General features: G+C 36.1%; 4 protein-coding genes across 10 annotated transcripts in view; 2 read left to right on the top strand and 2 right to left on the bottom strand.

Annotated features, from left to right (window-relative positions):
* Window positions 1-1,632, top strand: part of LOC105691368 — a 31,377-nt gene extending 29,745 nt beyond the window's left edge. For 2 of the 3 annotated variants that reach the window (XM_048660035.1, XM_048660093.1), the window contains exon 10: window positions 806-1,632. In XM_048660035.1, the coding sequence (XP_048515992.1) occupies window positions 806-1,004 (199 nt within the window). In that variant the 3' untranslated portion in view covers window positions 1,005-1,632. The remainder of the gene's footprint in view (window positions 1-805) is intronic. The other variant, XM_048660067.1, reaches the window with a different exon arrangement.
* Window positions 1,633-1,797: 165 nt separating this feature from the next.
* Window positions 1,798-13,001, bottom strand: LOC105691366. 5 transcript variants are annotated; one of them, XM_012409773.3, is made up of 20 exons: window positions 12,865-13,001; window positions 11,622-12,087; window positions 11,074-11,534; window positions 10,741-10,925; window positions 10,222-10,622; window positions 9,931-10,108; window positions 9,642-9,853; window positions 9,351-9,544; window positions 9,142-9,269; window positions 8,933-9,067; window positions 8,689-8,826; window positions 8,468-8,594; window positions 7,784-8,349; window positions 7,323-7,724; window positions 6,874-7,246; window positions 6,428-6,762; window positions 5,294-6,225; window positions 5,068-5,201; window positions 4,795-4,988; window positions 1,798-4,722 (listed from the first exon to the last, which is right to left on the bottom strand). In XM_012409773.3, the coding sequence occupies exons 2-20, from the start codon at window positions 12,044-12,046 to the stop codon at window positions 4,456-4,458; spliced, it is 5,787 nt and encodes a 1,928-aa protein (XP_012265196.2). In that variant the 5' UTR covers window positions 12,047-12,087; window positions 12,865-13,001; the 3' UTR covers window positions 1,798-4,455. The 5 variants fall into 5 exon arrangements, with proteins under 5 accessions (XP_012265196.2, XP_012265195.2, XP_012265200.2 ...); XM_012409772.3 differs by lacking the exon at window positions 12,865-13,001 and adding an exon at window positions 12,582-12,813; XM_012409777.3 differs by lacking the exon at window positions 12,865-13,001 and adding an exon at window positions 12,582-12,812 and having other exon boundaries at window positions 4,810-4,988.
* LOC105691370 (transmembrane protein 115) lies at window positions 12,926-16,678 on the top strand. The gene is made up of 4 exons (XM_012409784.3): window positions 12,926-13,748; window positions 14,060-14,315; window positions 14,394-14,570; window positions 14,740-16,678. Exons 1-4 carry the CDS (start codon window positions 13,298-13,300, stop codon window positions 14,942-14,944), a joined length of 1,089 nt encoding a protein of 362 aa, XP_012265207.2. The 5' UTR covers window positions 12,926-13,297; the 3' UTR covers window positions 14,945-16,678.
* Window positions 16,114-18,687, bottom strand: LOC105691369 (E3 ubiquitin-protein ligase Hakai). Its single transcript, XM_012409781.4, has 5 exons — window positions 18,537-18,687; window positions 18,229-18,332; window positions 17,825-18,136; window positions 17,470-17,658; window positions 16,114-17,347 (listed from the first exon to the last, which is right to left on the bottom strand). The coding sequence occupies exons 2-5, from the start codon at window positions 18,328-18,330 to the stop codon at window positions 16,670-16,672; spliced, it is 1,281 nt and encodes a 426-aa protein (XP_012265204.2). The 5' UTR covers window positions 18,331-18,332; window positions 18,537-18,687; the 3' UTR covers window positions 16,114-16,669.
* Between the last annotated feature and the right edge of the window lie 41 nt (window positions 18,688-18,728).

Genomic DNA, 18,728 nt, shown 5'->3' with positions numbered 1-18,728 from the left:
GTACCGAGAAAGGCGTACCAAAAAATTGTTTCATTACGCGTGAATAGTTAATCGGTATAGTCTGTCTGTGCACAGAGCAGATTAGCCCTTAATACTTTTCGTCATAACTTAATGCATAAACTAACAACCTGTTGAATTTTCTTTTGTTACTATTTTTTATGCGCTAACAGCCAAAAACCTTGCTGCACAGTAAATGACGAGCGCTCATCGCTGATAATTAATTAACCGTATACATATGTACCACTACTCTTGTACATTTGCTTTCAACGATACTTTACCTTAAATATATATATATAAGACAACTTTGAATGCACCGGTTTAAATGTTTTAAGTTTATATTATCACTTACGTGAGCAGCTGCAAGCCAACCGTTATTGCCAATAAAAATTTGCATAATTTCTGCAAAGTACCGCTTACCACTGGTCTATGGATCCAAGAACACAACAATACCACACCACACACGTGAATCCGTTCACGGAATCTACGTCAACTCTTGGAAATTGAGTAAGAGACGAAATTGCTACGGTTTACCTGCCATAGTGTCTGACCAAATACCGAATTTATGAAAGACATTCTCAAACGGAGCGTCATAAGTCACGTAATTATAACACAAGGTAATATTACCTTGTTGCATGGTGTCTGGCATCGAGTATTGTATCATAACATGACGTGATTATACGTGATTGTATATGCTCAGGTATCAGCCACTGTATTTGTGACGTTATTCTAGATACGAGGTGTACTGAAATTGCACAGAAAGAAAATGACACATATATGTAACATCTGTTCTATTCTTCTATTGCAGATATTCTTTGAACGGAAAACCTGGCTACACATCTGGAGGTTCCACGATGAATTCTACGAGATCTATATCGACAAACAGCGATCACTATGCCATCGTACATTCTCGTCCGGGAAGTAGGTACTCTGGACCTGGCCATAAACACCATCATCATCATCGAGGTCCACCGTCGAATATTGGCTCTCATTACTCGGCAAAGTAACACGAGTCAGCTATAAAATATTTGATAAATTTTGAAAAACACTGAATGATATTCTATCAAGTATTCTTTTGCTCGCATAATTTTTTAGGTGATGCTCGCAGATCCTCCTACCTAGCAATTGCGACGCTAACAATGAATACTGCCAATAAAAGTAGGGAGCACATATACAATGTATGTAATTTTAACGTGTATGCAAAGGTTTCCGAACAAACCGACAGCAACTTTTTTAAGGAGAGGTTCAGCTGATTAACATTCGACGTGCATTAATCAATACCCCTATATCAACCCCTAATACCAAGAGTTTAGACTGCAATTAACTACAAGCTAGAATAACTGGAAAATCAGAACTCGAGAATTATTCTAAAACTACTTATAGAAACAAAAATATACGTGGCCATCAAAAATTGAGTAACCATTAGCAAGTACCTCTTCCCTTTTTTGAAATTCTATATAAAAATGTATTTTACAACGTTTGTAAATTTAAGTACCGTAAGTGATTATATTACTTAAATAACTTAAATACTAAGTTTAGAAGTAATATAGAACCTCTTGTACATAATTTTATTAATAATTCACATAGCTTACGGCTGTTGAAAATACAAGATAAAATAAGTGTTTTCTCATTTAACCGTTTCTGGTAATTTAAAACCCGCATAATTGAATAATTGACATTATAGCGTTATCGATGCCAGATACATCTACAAACATATCAACAGCGATTTCCGCTGTTAAAATGAAATCTGATGAGACCTGACGCATGGGCAAAAAATTATCATTGAGGACATGGGTGATATTTTTTTTTTTCGTTCGTTTATTTTTAATAAATATTTACTAATATTTCTTCAATTATAAATTAAAAATAGATACAGGATAGAAACTTGTGAGTAAATTTTGAAGTGTCATAAGGACATCATCCAAAGTGTTCCTTTAATTGTATTTCCTTTTCTAATACTTGCTCCTCCTTTTTTTTATCGTGAACCGGCATTGTGTTACTTTCCATATTTCTGTTAACGATATTGCATACGCTAACTTTTTTGACAAAACCAATTCCAATTGCGTATCTCAAAAGCAACATTCCTAAATACACGTCAATCAGTTTTCGTTTCAAATGGGCGGCATTTTTTAACTCACCCCGCTACTTGCTACAGTTTATAACAAATTCAGAGAATGATGAATAACGGCAAATCATAAATTGCTGAAAAAATATCTTCGCTATAATAAATTTTAGAATAAATCAATTTTGCATACAAAGTCAATAGAGATCAGTGACTAAGATATTTTATTGTAGAACAATGAACATTCTTAGTAGTAGAAGAAATTTAATGTGTGAGCGAAGATATTCCCAACGGCGTGAAAGTTTCGTTAAACCGTAGATGAGCAGATCTACTAGATTATTATATTTCTGAGATCTTAATTTATCGAAGTTATCAAAATTTCCGCCCATTATACCAGAAGCAGTGGCATCAGATGTATTTTTTATTTGAGCGAATTCGAGGTAATAATAGTTTCATCATGACTCTATTTTACAGAAATCATAGGTGAAACTTTTATCAAGAAAGCGAACCATTGATTTCCAACCGAAGGTGTTAAATTTAACAAACAATATCAGCGAAACAACTGATCGAATAATATTGTATATTTACGGGTGCTTATCAACATCACGATCCACCAAAACTCTACTGACCCATAACCAGATCTACTGTAATCGGACTAAGAAATCTTTCTAAACTGTGGATTAACACAAATGACTAGTACGCCGATACAATGATAAAGGCTTATTCAAATTTAATAACATTATAAAGTCAACTCTATAACTGAAAAGCTATCACTTTTGGATACGTAGCATAGGGTAATAGAATGTTATCTACATAGGTATGCAAGGTGCATCAATACATACATGTATAATATATACATCAATAATCACACACTGGACAGTTTTGTCACAGCTCTACATACTACTTTGTGAGTTTGAGCAGTTGAGAGGAAACAAAGCGTACTCCAATATTACAGAGAATTTAATATTAGATTTTGTATAGAAGCTTGAATTTTGCGCATGTAACATAATAATTCAGAGCTCAGAACTTTGGCTGTTTCAAATATTTCGACTACTTTATTATATATTACAATTGCTACTTTATTCTTGTTTTCACTTTTTGAGAGTGATTTTGAATACCGTTTTCTGTTTCAAAACAGATAAAACTTACATTTGATTAGATTTGAGCTCTATATTTTCATTGTACTTTTACTACCATCCAATATAGGTATGTGAATAATTTAATGTTCATTCCCCTATGCTATATATGCACAAAAATTTTCAGTGTAATAATGGAAGATCTAAGTACAGACCCTGAACTTTCCTACCATATACATATATATAATTTTCATTAAATATTTTTATATTTGAAAAACTAAATATTATAGGTGATAACTTTGAAATCAAACAATCTAGAATTAATTACACGACAACTTCCTAATAAATAGCTATAATTTTTAATAACCTATTTTAGACCTAAGCGTTGATCATTCTTTTCAATTGTCCAGAGTACCAACTATCTGGCAAATTTCGAGTATTCTGTTTCTAATTTATAATTACAGTCATTATTCGCAATCAATTTTTTCAGCTGAGAACATCGTAGTTACTTTCACGGGTACATGAGATAGTATCGTGTTGATAAATTCTGATCACATGTGCACCATACTCGACAATAGTTAAATGGTGAATAGAAAAGTACAGTATTACAGTGACAACTTTGTCTTAATCTGTAGCATATAACGTTCGATTATTTTCTTTCATTTTTCTCTTTTATTCGATCTAATTTTTATCTTTTAATGCATATTTACAGGAATTCAATTCAAACATCAGAAAATAGCTTTTGCCATTGCACGACAATAAAAATTTCTTGCATTTTTTATAATTATGAGACTTAAAAAATATCCTTGTATCCTCAAAATTTAAGGAAAAATAAGTGTTACCGATAACAATATATGTATATTTCCTTCACTCAATTAAAATAATCATGTTCTTTTAAATGTGTGAATGAGTCATATGGAAAACTGTCACAAATTAGTCAACTTTTCTATTCAAAGTATTAAGATAGCATGTCTTTTGGTGAATGGACATTTATGACATCCAATATTCCACATCAATAGATGTAGTATGGCATTGTGAAACACATATCCAATTGAACTTATAAATTCGACTACTGCAATTATTATATCTAGTAAGTTGATATTAAAAAGTGATACATCTTTGTAATTCTGAATAAATTTTCCTAATATTCTATATTTAACTATAACCAATATAGTATCACATCACTTTTTGTTTCGAATTTCATGAACAATGCTCATTAGCTCTTGCAGCAAATCATATATTTCATCAAAGAGAAAGACACCAAGTTTTTTCGACGTCATTTTGAATTCAGTGAGATCGTTACCGGGATGAAATACATACCTAGCCTTTTGGTATAATTTTGACTACGTTTTCTAGTGCAGGTGGAATACACACCGGACAGACTGTCTGTACTTTACCTGGTTGATGAAGGAGATCGCTCAAAAGTTGTACTGTATTTGGAAGCGGAGAAGTTTTCATCATCAAAAGTTCCGCTTCCATCCTAGGAAGAATTTCTGATAGGTACGTGGACAGAGGAAAATGATGACCACAAGTAAATATCATCATATCTTCTTCAGTTGCAAGAAGACTAGAAACATCATCTGGAGCCTAATGAATGACATGATAAAAACGAATATTATCGACACCTCCTGAGTTCTGAGATGCAATGATAATCCATACATTATCATTTCTTGCCTTAATGTGAATAAATGGCCGGGAATCACATTCTTCAGAAGATATTGTACTGATAACACCATCAAGCATCTGCTCTGGAGTGCGGTTGCCATTCGAACCTGGATATCCAGTAATAGGAGGGCCGTAATGTTTCGCCGAAAGCTGTGCTAGAAGTTCAATATATTCCGGTGTTGGCCTGCCTGTTAAACGAAGACAGAAAATGATTGTAGATCTTTGTCGCAAATTCATTACGGGAAAATCCTTTGTTCTTGTATTCACCTTGATCTATGTGTCTCAAGAGAGTGGAACAGACTTGAAGACAGAATTTCGTTGACAAGGAATTCATCATGGCCAAACTGTTGGTTTCAATATGTTCTTGATTTTCATCATTTTTCTCATCCTTATTTTGCTGACTAAAAAAGTAAGAAAATTATGGATATTATGGGCCTTTTACCGTTACAATCATTGCATTGATCACCTTGAAAAAACGAACTTTTGAACTCACCAAAACAATAGCAGTCCCAACGGGTAGAAGAATTTACTCATATGTTGAAGTAATATATTTTCCAAATTTTCAATCGGAAGATTGTGTTCGATCCAAAATTCGATAGCGATCTGTAGAACTTCTCGCATCATAGCATGAGATTCATCCTCAATTTCACTGACATAAAATTCGACAATGCTTGTAGCTTCAGAAACTACAGCATTCTCCTGGTTACCTTTTACATCACCATCAAGCTCATTTCTATTCGCGAAATCCAATTTTTGCTGAGCCGATGAATAAACATTGTTGGATATACTGGGACAATGCATATCTGTTGAATAATTAAAATTTTTCACATCAGAATCCAATTCTTCGTTCATTTCTGGTACTGAATTAGGTAAAACATTTTCCACTACTTGATCGCCATTTTTGACAATTACACAGTCATTTTCTATAAAATTATTTCGTCCCTGCCCATCGTCAACATTATCGAGAGTATCTTCTGTAATATCCAATGAAATATCCTCGCTTTTAGAGTCCTCACACAATTCCTCAGAACCTCCTTGACAATCAAACGTGTGTAATTCTTGTTCTAACGACTGGAAACTGTCTAGAGATCGGCTTGCTGACATTTTCAGCCTATTTTTCTCTTCGGATTCTTCTAAGGTATCGACCAAATTCTGTTCCATATGTTTATCGAACAATTCAGTATTTTCTTTAATCTGTTTGGCCTGTGCGACAAACGTCTTCAAATTCTCTGTTTTGTCTGAATTATCATTTAAATGACCAACAAATTCAGTTTGAGGTAGGTTCTGATCACATGTATGTGAAAATTTATGCAATTGCAGCTGTGAAGTATTCAATATTTTAAACTGATACGCAAGAGCATCTGTAAAATTACGTTCCAGAAGACAAATTTTCGATGCGGCTTGATAATTACCTAATTGTATACACTGTAAAAATGAACAACGGAATTAGAAGAAAAAATGATTCATGTGATTCACGAATTAGCAAATAATTAAAAACTCATTGAAATGAGATATACAGGGACCATATGTGGAAAGTGGCCACTTCATACGCCGCGCAGGTTGAGTTAATGCTAGTTAGGCGTACGGAGTGGGCAGTTTCCATGAGTTGTCCTGGTAGAATGCTTACCTTATCCAATATCTTGGCACTGTCATATAATCCGTTAAGCCGTTCCAATATATAGTGTAATGTGGTTTCTCCCAAGGACTTTTCCACAACACTCAGAGGTTCAACCAGTCCAGCTAACGGAGTTACGTCGTAACTTCGATACGAAATCACAGGAGTAGGAATATTAGGAACTTGACTAGGGGTGTCTAGGGCCGAGTGAGCGGCATGTGGCAAACGTACGACCCGTCTAGAAGATTTGAGCAAAACTAATTTTCCCTCGACGCCTCGTGTATCCTCTACTGGAGGGCGACCCAACTGCGCCATATTGTTACTACCCCATGCAAGAACAGTTCCCCCTGGTAAGAATATTTTATTAAAGATTTATTATTCAAAAGGCTAATCTTTGAATGAATAATAGCTCATACTTCAAATTACACACATTCAAGCTTCAATTATGAATAGCTCACCTGGCTGCATGGCTACTGTGTAGTCGCAACCACAACAGAGACTAACTGCTTTGATTGCTCGATTGCTACCATCTCGCTTGATATCTTCATTGCCATTAGTTAACACGTAACCCGATTTACCATCACTTTGATTTTCCCCACCCTTGATGGTTTCATTATCTGTACCTAGGCTATATCTTTTTTCGTTTGATCGGTAACCATTGTTGCGAGGTGGCACCTTCGCCAATGAAGAAGCAGGATTGTAACTCAGAGGAGTAGGAATTGTAACTTCACGGCGACTACCATTGCCTATCTGGCCATCTAAGTTACGTCCCCAAGTATATACCGATCCATCTTTTGTCAGGAGACTCGAATGATGACATCCTGTTGAAATCTGCAGACGAAATCGATGTTACAGACAGTTGAGCAATTATAATGAGTTTGTGACAGAATTTCTCTAATGAACTTACCTGTATTATTTGTCCATGTACTAAGCTTGTATCAACTAATGAAGGTTGCAGATGAGTTTGTGCTTCTTCGATCATCCCAACATTTATACCTCGAAAACTCGGACTCTTCGGCAATTTTACATTAGTAGTAGTTTGCCTTGCGTGTAACGGACCATTATTGGATACACTATTTGTACTTTGTATGTCATCGACTTGTGCATCTTTTTTCTCAAATTGTACTGTTGTGTTATTATCTTGTGCGATTTCATCATACTTGTCTGTTGATTCAGAATCTTTCGTAATTTTTTCTAAAGCAATTTGTTGCTGAAGTACCCTAGCTTTTTTTTGTGCTTGTGCTTGTAAACGTAAAACTTGAGGACTTGCTCCCCATGTGTACAACTTATTTGTCACAGTGACCGCCAACTGTAAGATAAAAGTAATGTTATTATCATATCAAATCTATTTCAGCAATAGTCACTTACACTGTGAAAATATCCAGTAGTTATCAAAGCAACTTTTTCTGGCAACAATATGACTTTAACAGGTAATGATGATTTGATGTTAGTTCCATTCCCTAGCTGGCCAAACACGTTACTTCCAAACGAGTACACATCACCTTCAGCAGTGAGTACCAATGTATGGGCATGACCAGCACTTATCTGCCGTACAATAGTGCCCAACAAGAAGGTGACCAATGTTGGAATGCTTCTTTGATTTGTATTGCCATGTCCTAATTGACCGTGAACCCCCCAGCCCCATGTAAAAACTCTACCATCCTTGGTCAATGCCACAGAATGATACTGACCAGCCACAGCATCGACAATAATCTCTTGTGCCAGACATATTATCAATTCAGGAGTTGGACATTGCAACTTTTGCCCCAGTCCAAGTTGACCATATTGACTAGCACCCCAAGCATATATTCCATTGTTGGTCACAGCTAACGAATGACACTGTCCACATGAAACACTAAGTACTTCCACGTTGAAGTTTTGAAAAGTGGGTAGTACCTGAGGAGATCCGTATCTAGACATCGTTGGACCAGTTCCTTGAAAACAGGTTTTAAATTAATGTTCAATGAATTCGTATTTATAAACTACACAAGTCACTCGACTTTAAATGAATCAATTATGAACATTTTTTTACATGAATTTCAAAGTATTCACCTAGACATCCTTGTAAGGCATTACCCCAGGTATACACGTTATTGTTTCTAATGAGGGCCACATGCGACAATCCAGCGCTCAAGGCTCTCCTCTTAAAGTCTGCATTTGAGTTTATTTCTTCAAAATCCTGCAGTTATATAAAATTAACAATATGTATTGCATCCTACCACAACCAAACTATTTTACAGCCAGTAATGAATTCCTTGATACGTGCACCCTACCTTTTCTGTATTAGGCACTTGTATCCGTTGCATCAATTCTGGTTCATAATTTAAGTTTGGAGTTCTTTTGTGGATGAGGGTCAACAAAATAAGAAGGAAGGTTTCTACTATCTCCTCAACTGGGGTACCAGTTTCATCCTGTAATTGTAATATTTTGAGACTTGAGTGTAACTCCTCACAAAGTACATGTAACTGCATCTTAGCTGGATCCAAAGAGAATAAGGATATTTATGAATAAACTCACTGCGGTCTCAGATAGATCTAAAGAATCAAATTGACTAGACTGAGAGCTATGCGACGTAGTACGATGTCGAGCTCGGCATCGAATCAATAGAGGTCGAAGTACTGGGTTTGTGGGATCATATAATGCTGTCAGTCTCTGAAAACAAAACATATCTATATCCAGCAATGATCTACATTTCCTCGGTTGAATTCTGACTAAGTCAGTATTACCTGGAGAGCAAACAATTGTAATCTAGGAAGATTGGCTAGTACAAAAGCTGAATGGTGTTTTGCCAAGTTTGGAAACACCAACATTGCTTGAATTAGGCCTGATTCGCTTAGGCACATGAGTAAGCCAGCTGTAAGTAATTATACAGGAATAGTTGAATGATTCTGCATTTGACATTAAGGCAAATTGAAATTCTGTAGTTTCAACATACAATCAAGTTGATGAGGTGAAAGCTGAGAGCTATTTGTGTTCAGCGAACGTACAACCTTCATTAGAACGTCAAGAACCTGAGCATAAAGTCCTCTTTGAGTAGCTAGCTGTTGTAAAACTTCCCAAAGACCAGTTTGCCCAGCAACATTAACTGCCAGCACCTCATCATAAAAAGTATTTGATGATAAAAAGTTTCTGTAAACAAGTACTTGGAATTTAGGATAAATTGCATTACGGAATAATTAGTTGTACATTGATACATCAACGATATCGCCAAATCATGTGTACTTACGAAAATTGTTTGTGAACTTGATTAAATTGTTGCGTGGAAGCACGAAGAGTTAGTTCAGTAAACGCCATTACACTCAAATTTGACAAATGTATTCTTGTTGCAATTGATAACTCTGTAACTGATGGCGGTGTTAAACAAGCGGTAACATAGCTGAGCAATTCTGATGTGTGCCCAGCCGAAGCAAACTTTAAAACACTTTTCAACAATCGACACTGAAATACAATTCGTTGGATAATTTATCGCATGTTCACTATTATACTCAATCAACAGTTTATGTAACTATACTCACTCTTGACAATTTATAAAGAACGATAGCTTGCGGGAATTCTTTGTTCGACAGAAGTATGTCTCCAGCATTTTCCAGTAGATGTTGTAGGTTTAACCCAAAAACTAAGGCTAATCTTTCGGCTTTCTCTAATTCCTTGTATTTCAATACAAGATCCATGAAAACTGAGAGCAGAGGTCTTCTGTGAAATTGGATACACCAAAAAATTGAACCATGAAAATTTTAGACATGAAATAGTCGATCTATAATATCATCTTATCCCAATATTTGAATGCGAGGAAATCAAGCACAAACCTAATCATAACTTTATATGCAGCAAAATTGGTCACTATTATACAAGTGTCCACTAAAGGAATATCAAGTTTGAGATCCTCCACTTTTTTTGGCAGACCATGATAAGACTCAACATTTCCAGTGGCATCCTTTGATTGTGGTACTATAAAATCTGTTACTCTATATACTTTATCTATAACTTCATTATTCTTTGTGAATGAAAATCGTCCAATCACTGCCTCAGAATTAAACTCAGTATCCCCACCAATGCGTGTCTCAGACAGTGGGCAAGATATAATAGAGAGAGATTTCTGATGGACGTCAGTGACATAAAATAGACGTTGTGTAAGCAAAATGTCATGACAAAAAGGTGGCATCTTATGCACATACAGAGGCACCACAGAGGCATCGGTTTCGTGAATCTAAGTAAAATATTCAATTAATAACGGAAGTACATCATTTAATATAAATGCCGATAATTGTATTTTCCCCTGAAAACTATTGAAATCATAGGAGTCATAACAAGTCAAATCTTCTTACTGTTAGATGATTAGTCAGAGAATGATAGCCAGTAAATAAATGTTGCCCTTGTCGAGTGTATTGTGGTGTGAGAAACATATCACGTGGTACTAATTCCGGATTGAGTGAATCTACTCTTCGTTCGGAAGTATGTCTGCTCAAGCCAACTATTATTGTATCATCAGTTCCTCCGCTACTGCTACTATCTAAAATATAAGGTCACTTATGAGCTCTGGAATAAAATTATTAAAAGTAATTTATACATCATCTGATAGAAAGACATGCTTCTTGCAGAATGGAGGTAATACATGCATGAAACTACCAAATCTCAGAAATGAATTACTATACATTTACCTCGTCTGTCAGATGGTCCAGTCAGACTGCGACTTCTTGTCTCAGCCAGTTTTTGCTTCAGTATGGCTAGTTTTTCAACGGACAGTTGTTTCAAGCCTTGAAGCCGAGACCTAGTAGTGGGAAAGTTTTTTGCCTCATCATTTAATGCTCCAGTTGAATACAAGAGAGGATTAGAACGATGGAAAGATTTGCCACTATCCAAAGGAAAAACATAGCCATTTGTACGCTGTTCCAGAATTAGTCTCCATTGCTGGTGTATTTGACTTGTAATAAGAAGAGAGACGACGTCAAGACTATTATCTTGGCAAATGTGTAGACTTGAGACATTTCCTTTAACATTTGTCAAGCCAACTTGGCGACCACTTTCTAAATTCACAAGCACAATTTCGCCATGTTCAGTTCCTATTATACCAACATGGCTAGATTCAACCACTCCCTGCCACCACGCTAACGCGCTAGGCCTGAAAATTAATTATAATCGAATAGTTGAACAGCATAATTAATATTTCAGACACAAGTTGACTTTTAAATTGTATTATCAATATTACCTAGCATATGAAGACTGAGTATTTAGCGATGAAAATGATGTTATGTCATTTGTTGCCCATCTATGATCTATGCTTAAATTTTCATCAACCAATGCTAAGGCAGGCACAATGTATAAAGAGCCATCAATGCTTGCAGTGAGAAGCCATGTTCCAGATGGATCAAAACAAAGAGCAGAAATACGTTTATGGAATCCTTGAAACCAAGGTACCCTTTTGATTATGGGCGCACAATTGACATCTCTTTGATAGTGAAGTACAAGATCAGCGTTTCCCGTCGTGAATGCCAAGAGTTGTTTTCTACCAATTTCACAATGTGCACTGTAACGGATCTCACCAGCTCTAAGCAAACAGCGTAACTCGAATAAATTCTCATTGAGGAGATTGATTGTTGGCTGCAAACCTTCCACAGTTTCCATTGCAGCCATTACAGTATTGAGTGATAAACGTCAAAGCAATAGCATCATATCTGTGAAATTATGACTGAGATTATGAAATGTAGAAAATCTGTCACACACAAACTATCATTAAATGCTGAAAAATTAGATAATTTGCCAGAATGTTTGAAAATAAAGTACAATTGGTTAGAGATTTGCAATTACACAGGTGTGACAAACAGTTGGTTACAATCAAATAATGATCTAAACCACATTGACAATGAGAAAATGACCAATCAGTCGATATTATAATAGAAAATCTAGGATCTTTGAATTAAATTTTTGTTTATTCTATTTTTCTCTATAAAGTTGTCTCATCCAAATCACCGAATTTTGAAATACTCTTCGCTGATCATTGTAGATTGATTTATGATTTTGTAATGTGTCCAATGACAGAGGTGAATCGTCTCGACAGAATGACAGCCTGTAGATCTGCTCGCAGAGTGTTTGTCTGACTAAAGTTTATTACGACAACCGTGTATTGCAAAATCATGTTATTTATAAATATATACTATGCAACAAGAACCTCGTTCATGAGATGTTTTTTATGTTACAGTTCAACATCCTCATTAAAATCCAACAGCAAACTTGAAACTTCAATATAAGACGAAAATAAAATTTGGAAAAATAAACTTCTTAAAAACCTGTAACGAAAAACCAGCAAAGAATCTTGATACACTCATCACGAACTAAACGCCATTGCATATACGTCAAAATTTAAGGTTATGATAAGCAGTCTGCTAGGTTGGCAGTACGTTCACGGAGGATAGTTACGTTGAGTGTGTAGATAGTTATAAGCAATAATGCACCTCTATGAAGTTAACCTAAGGGAGTCGATTGCACTGTGCTGGAGAACGGCTGGAGCTCTGTTGGCGATAGTTGTGCGTACATTCAAATATTGTAGTGACAACTGCATTTTTTGAAGATCCACTGACGGAAGATTTGCAGAGAATCTTTAAAGTTGAACCATTAAAGTTCCAACAAGTTAAATTTGGATGTAATAGATAAAAACCAAATTTAAAGCGATTTTATCTAGCTAACTTCACAGAGATCTATCGCGACATCCAAAAAAGTACTTGTACCGCGTTTGCCTCAAAGGCGTTTGCAGATCAGTTGCACCCTAGAATTTGTACTTGTTATCAAAATCACCATATGCATATACAGCGGCCGCGACCGCAAACGTCAGATAACAGGGGGAAGTCTGCTCCTGAATTTGAAGAGGTTAAGGAAGAGTACTGAGAAATGGCAACAGTTAAGGGACTAGGAAGAAATATTCCTTACCTAAGACAGCAGTTCGCAGCACTTTTGGGAAACACAAGTGCAAGCGTCAAATTTATATGTGTTGTGGTATTATTTTCCTACTGCCTCTCTTTTTCGGAGGAGGCAATAAGAATACTTAGTGTAACACCAGGTTATCTTCTACCACCTGCCTTCTGGATTTGGACAGCTTTTACATTCTGTTTCCTTGAAATACACTTTTGGGAAGTATGTGTTGATATAATCACCGTTGGGCTATGTGGCAAGTTAATTGAACCCCTATGGGGTGCCATGGAAATGATGACTTTCTTTGCCATTGTCAATTTTGGTGTCGCCATTCAATCTGCACTCTTCTATCTTTTTCTTTACATGTGCACTAATGATACCGATCTACTATTTGACATACATATTCATGGATTGACTGGATATATCGCAGGTATTATACCAAAAAGTTCATCATACTATCCTTATAGTCTATAATAGTACTCAAAGATTAGCATTATTCTTTTCAATGAACTAATCTATCTAAATGAGCTGCAAGTGTTTGTCCACAACTAAGTTTCACTAAGATAAAATCCATGTTCGTTGAAACTTTTTTAAGATTTAAGATATGCTTAGCTTTTTTGAATTTGATGTGATGACCAAACTTATGCCCCACATCATTATGTGGGTATACCTACCAGTTTCAACCAGATTGTGGATAAACTTAATTTCTGAAGTTTATTTCAATTTTTTACTCATTTCCAGGCGTCAGTGTGGCTGTAAAACAGATAATGCCGGATCACATTCTGATAAAAACACCGATAGGGAAATTTACTAACAGGAATATTCCCCTGTTAGTTTGGGTTGTTTCATTATTACTTTGGCTTCTTGGAATACTTGAAGGCACACATTCAACAATGTTCCTTAGCGGGTTGTTAATATCATGGATTTATTTACGATTCTATCAAAGACACAATAATGGTACCAGAGGTGACATGGCTGATAACTTCACTTTTGCAAGGTAACTGAAAACACATGTTCAAAACTGCACAAGAAATAGTTGTTGCATATTCTCATGTTATTAGAACATTTCTTTCAGTTTCTTTCCAAACGTCTTGCAACCACCGATAGCAGTTATAGGAAATACAGTGCACGGATTTCTGGTACGAATTGGAGTATGCAAAAAAGTTGTTCGGAGGTTTGATATGTCTAATGCACCTCCTGGATTAGTAATTAGTTTACCTGGAATTGATCCTCATGACAGCGAAAGACGCAGGTTTGTAAATTTCAACTAAACTACTGCTTATCTTCCATACTAATGAATTTGGAACAATTACATTTTCCTACAAAGTAAATGAAATTGGCTGTAGCAAGCAGATATTTCTGTCAAGTGATACCAAAATTGGTAAATGAATATTGATACATCTCTATTATAATTGTTTCAGGCAAATAGCACTTAAAGCTCTTAGTGAAAGATTAAGTAAGGATCATGCTAAACCCTGGCAAATGGACAGAAATAAGAAGCACTCTCCCATACCACAAGCAGTTTCAATACCCATCCCTGAATCCACGACACCCAAACCTCTGGAATCTCCATTAATCCCTCAGACTAGCGTAAACATTCACAACCATCCATCTACCAGTACGTGATCACTCACGATTGACTGATTTCAATAAGAATATTAAAAAATTGGTCAAAGGTTTCACACATTGATCTCATGTATACAGCATTCGGCATACAAACCTGGAAGTCAGTAGTCAAATTCTTCCATTTCTGTGTACCTTGTAGGGTCTTGGAAACAATATACAGAGTAACCTGCATTCCAACAAGGAAAACCATCTTAGGGTAGCGTTGTTTTGTTTTATATAAATTTGAATTTGTTGAACTTCGGTCTGAATAATACGACCCATACTAGCTGCGAAAAAGTCCCAGTAGCAAATCATAGGTATATGCACGAGAGAATAATTTATACATGCATCACAAGAAACCGTAATTGATTCAAACGTTGTAATTAATATATTGAAATCAGCCAATTGTCCAGAGATCGGTACGTAAGGATTTGAAATTATTCACGACTCATTCAGTTGTCTCCAACAGAAAAACTAACATATGAAATGGAATATCCCGTACAGAAGGTACTGTATTTCATTTCTAATATCGTTTCTGTATGTTTTTTTATTTTATTCTATTTTTTTCATTATTTTCTATAATCGTCTTCCGGTCAAAGTTTGATTGTTTCATGTGACATACTACCCTTACATACTCGACCGATAAAATGATTTGCATTAGAGTTCAAAAAAACGCCAAAGTTATTGGAAGCAAACAACCAGATCCCAAAATTGAAGTTCCGATGACAGCGACCTAATTACACAGAAGTTATGGACTCCAATCAGGAGAACATAGACGAATGCTTCTGTCGCTGTGTCATTCATATGAAACAATGATACATTTCGCCTAGACAAGAAAAACCTACAATTATATTTAGCGCAAAAATTGAAATGCGACGGGATCAAGGTACAAGAAAATTGGACATGCCACATTTAGTGCGATGTAACTGTGTGATGGATTGTAATTGTTAAAAGAACTATTTTTATGTATCGTATGATTGAGATCTTCAAATATTTAAAGTAAAACTTCTGAGCCTAGCACTTACACAGCACTTAATCATGCTTTCCCACTATCTTTGTTTCTGAAATAGAGTTTATAATATTTCACGTGTAGCTTGTGAGTAACGATTAAGTGCAAGTGCATAGTGTAGGGCTAAGATAAGCTACGTGAATAAATGGACATTCGTTAGGTAAATGATAAGGAACTTAGATAATATTATTATAATATATTTAAATGTTAAATATAATTCATTTGTAAATACATCGCATCCTGTCATCCTGTACAATATCAAATTTTTTTGATAGCAAATTTTTTTTTCATACAAATTGTTGATTTCAATATCATTTCAATTTCATTTAAGACTTCAAACTATCAACATTGAAGTCATTGTGTAAGTGAATTTGCATTATTGTGCAGAAGATACTTGTCTTATCTTATGAAATTTGATTGAACCTCTACCACATTTAAAACAGCGTCAAAACCCTTGTTGATCATGGGCAATATAAAATTTAAAAAAAATCTAGAAAAAAGTATATTACAAAATTTATGATCAGCGATCAATCAGAATTTCTGTTGAAACGTAAATATAAAATGTCATCTGTAACATTTAATACTTCTAAGCAGCAAGTGCTTCAATTCTATTCCTAGATACTGACAGTGTCTTTCTTAAACTTTTTGAGACTTAGTGAGAGTTTGCAAAAGATAAGTCTTGTCGTCTGATTCGTACAGAACTGTCGTTTCTATTGAAAAAAAATTAAAACCAAGTTTTACCTATAGAACTGTTGTTGATGCTGCGTCCACTGAGTTTGTGGTGGAGGTGGCTGTTGCTGGGGTGGTGGCGGACCATACTGTTGTTCTTGCATATATCCAGCTGGTGAGGGTCTGATAGAGGAGGTACCCGAAGGGCCATATTGTTGCTGAGGCGGTGGTGGAACGTAGGTAACTTGTGATGGGTGCTGTGGCTGAGTATAGTACTGTTGGCTTTGAGAGACAGGAGGGGGCACATTGTATGTACCATAATTCACTTGTGGGGGTGGAGGAGGTTGATAGTAATGATGATTCTGCTGATTATGTATATCATGCGTGGTCATAGTGGTATCCTGAATTGGTACGGTTATCAAATTAGTCCTCATTGGGGTATTGGCGGGTGGGGGCGCTGAATTTTGCTGATAATTTTGCATGGGAATAATTGGTTGTGGTCTATGTTGTTGACGATGTTCTACTTGCTGCTGACTAACCATCGAATTTACCCTTGGGTCATTTCCCATTATTGGCTGAACCATGTGGGATTGCACTTGTTTCATTCGACCGCTTTGCATTGGAACTGGTGGCATCTTAGTCATTTGCAAATCCATTTCAGATTTGGAGTGTATGTACTGTTGTTCAACCTGTAATCCTTGAACTGGCGGGGGAGGAGCCGATATATGTCGATGATTGATGTGTGCCTAATATTGAAAGAATATGGTGAGAATAACAATATTTCTTCAGGTATCAAGGATTCTATAGAATTCAAAGTATGACTCAAGTGTAATTTTCTTGTGGCTATGATAAAATATCAACTACAAACCTGTAAATCTCTTTGACTTAGGTAAGTTCGTCTGCATCCAGCATTACCATATCTAGTTCCACCATGAGTGCACATGAATACAGTACCAAGACCAGTCTGCTCTACTCTTGAAACTTTTTCCATACATCTAGGGCAAACCTTATCCTCTCTTTTAGCGCATGACAAGCAAAATACATGCTTGCAAGGTATCTGAAACAATAAGACATACCTCAAAGGATACATAGCTACAAAAATGCAGTGGTAAACTACATGATGATTTACTTTAATGATCTTCAAGATCTCAGTTCTGGTTTTTCACTCTGTAACATCTATGTGGGTTGCTTGCAGTATATTATTTAAAAGATAATATTTGTACCATACGTCCGTAAATGAGGATCGGTTTAAGACACTTGTCACAACAATGTATCATAGGGTTCAAAACTTTTTCCCCGATGAGATTCACTCGATGGTCCCAACGTAACCGTAACATTGGTTCAGGAGGTCCACGGTTAATAGTTGTGAATGTTGGAGCTTCTAACTGTGAAATATCAGCTTCCAAATCAAACTGTTGTTCGGCTGGTGGTTGCTGAGGTTGTTGAGGCTCCTGTTGCTCAACTTCAACCCCAGTAGTTTCCATAGGAGTTTCTTCCACTGCTGGCGGAACATCTTCTTCATCACTTTCTATGATCTACAACCAATTTAATAGACAGAAACCCTTCAAGAATGTTCAGAGCATTTCAAAAATAATGAGATGACTCGACAACTCCAAGAGTTGAATACCTTCACCGCTTTTTTACCCCGGCCCCTAGCCCTTCCTCGTGGACGCCCACGGGCTCTGCCCCTAGCTCGTCCTCTCATCCTCTTACCGCCATCCTCCTCCATCACTGTAACCCCGAAAATTATTTTCAAATAAACCATACAAAAACTGCTCACCAAATATCAATATTTCAACTAATAAGTTTCGTGTACGAGGTTAAGTTCAACATTTATAAATGATACGCGTGGGGTGGAAAAAAATGGACACAGCGCACTCCTACGGTATCAATTATATTCAGACTGTATAATTTACTTTCTATAATAATACATACAAGTGTAAAAATAGGACGATGGATACTTTAGTTCAGAATAGCAAGGTTCTCTGACATGATGCTCTTTGCAATTCGCTTTCCACTTCCCGGGCAGCGCACCACAGTATACCGAAGTGGTCCCGAACTCGTCTCTACTACACGAATCACTCAGAATAGTGTCTATCGTTGCCACGGTAACGATATAACGCAACA

This window comes from Athalia rosae, chromosome 1, assembly GCF_917208135.1.
Source record: "Athalia rosae chromosome 1, iyAthRosa1.1, whole genome shotgun sequence".
NCBI lineage: Eukaryota > Metazoa > Arthropoda > Insecta > Hymenoptera > Athaliidae > Athalia > Athalia rosae.
This window is presented reverse-complemented; position numbering and strand designations above follow the sequence as displayed.

Bases quoted from the DNA above. Each gene is read 5' to 3' on its own strand.
- LOC105691366 (XM_012409773.3), bottom strand. From the start codon at position 12,046: ATGGCTGCAATGGAAACTGTGGAAGGTTTGCAGCCAACAATCAATCTC. The intron at 8,827-8,932 runs GTGAGTTTATTC...TTACAATTACAG, and splicing joins TAGATCTATCTGAGACCGCA to GATGAAACTGGTACCCCAGT. The intron at 8,595-8,688 runs GTAGGGTGCACG...ATATAACTGCAG, and splicing joins AAGTGCCTAATACAGAAAAG to GATTTTGAAGAAATAAACTC.
- LOC105691370 (XM_012409784.3), top strand. From the start codon at position 13,298: ATGGCAACAGTTAAGGGACTAGGAAGAAATATTCCTTACCTAAGACAG. The intron at 14,316-14,393 runs GTAACTGAAAAC...CATTTCTTTCAG, and splicing joins GATAACTTCACTTTTGCAAG to TTTCTTTCCAAACGTCTTGC. The intron at 14,571-14,739 runs GTTTGTAAATTT...TAATTGTTTCAG, and splicing joins CATGACAGCGAAAGACGCAG to GCAAATAGCACTTAAAGCTC.
- LOC105691369 (XM_012409781.4), bottom strand. From the start codon at position 18,330: ATGGAGGAGGATGGCGGTAAGAGGATGAGAGGACGAGCTAGGGGCAGA. The intron at 18,137-18,228 runs GTATTCAACTCT...AATTGGTTGTAG, and splicing joins GGGGTAAAAAAGCGGTGAAG to ATCATAGAAAGTGATGAAGA. The intron at 17,348-17,469 runs GTTTGTAGTTGA...TTTCAATATTAG, and splicing joins TAAGTCAAAGAGATTTACAG to GCACACATCAATCATCGACA.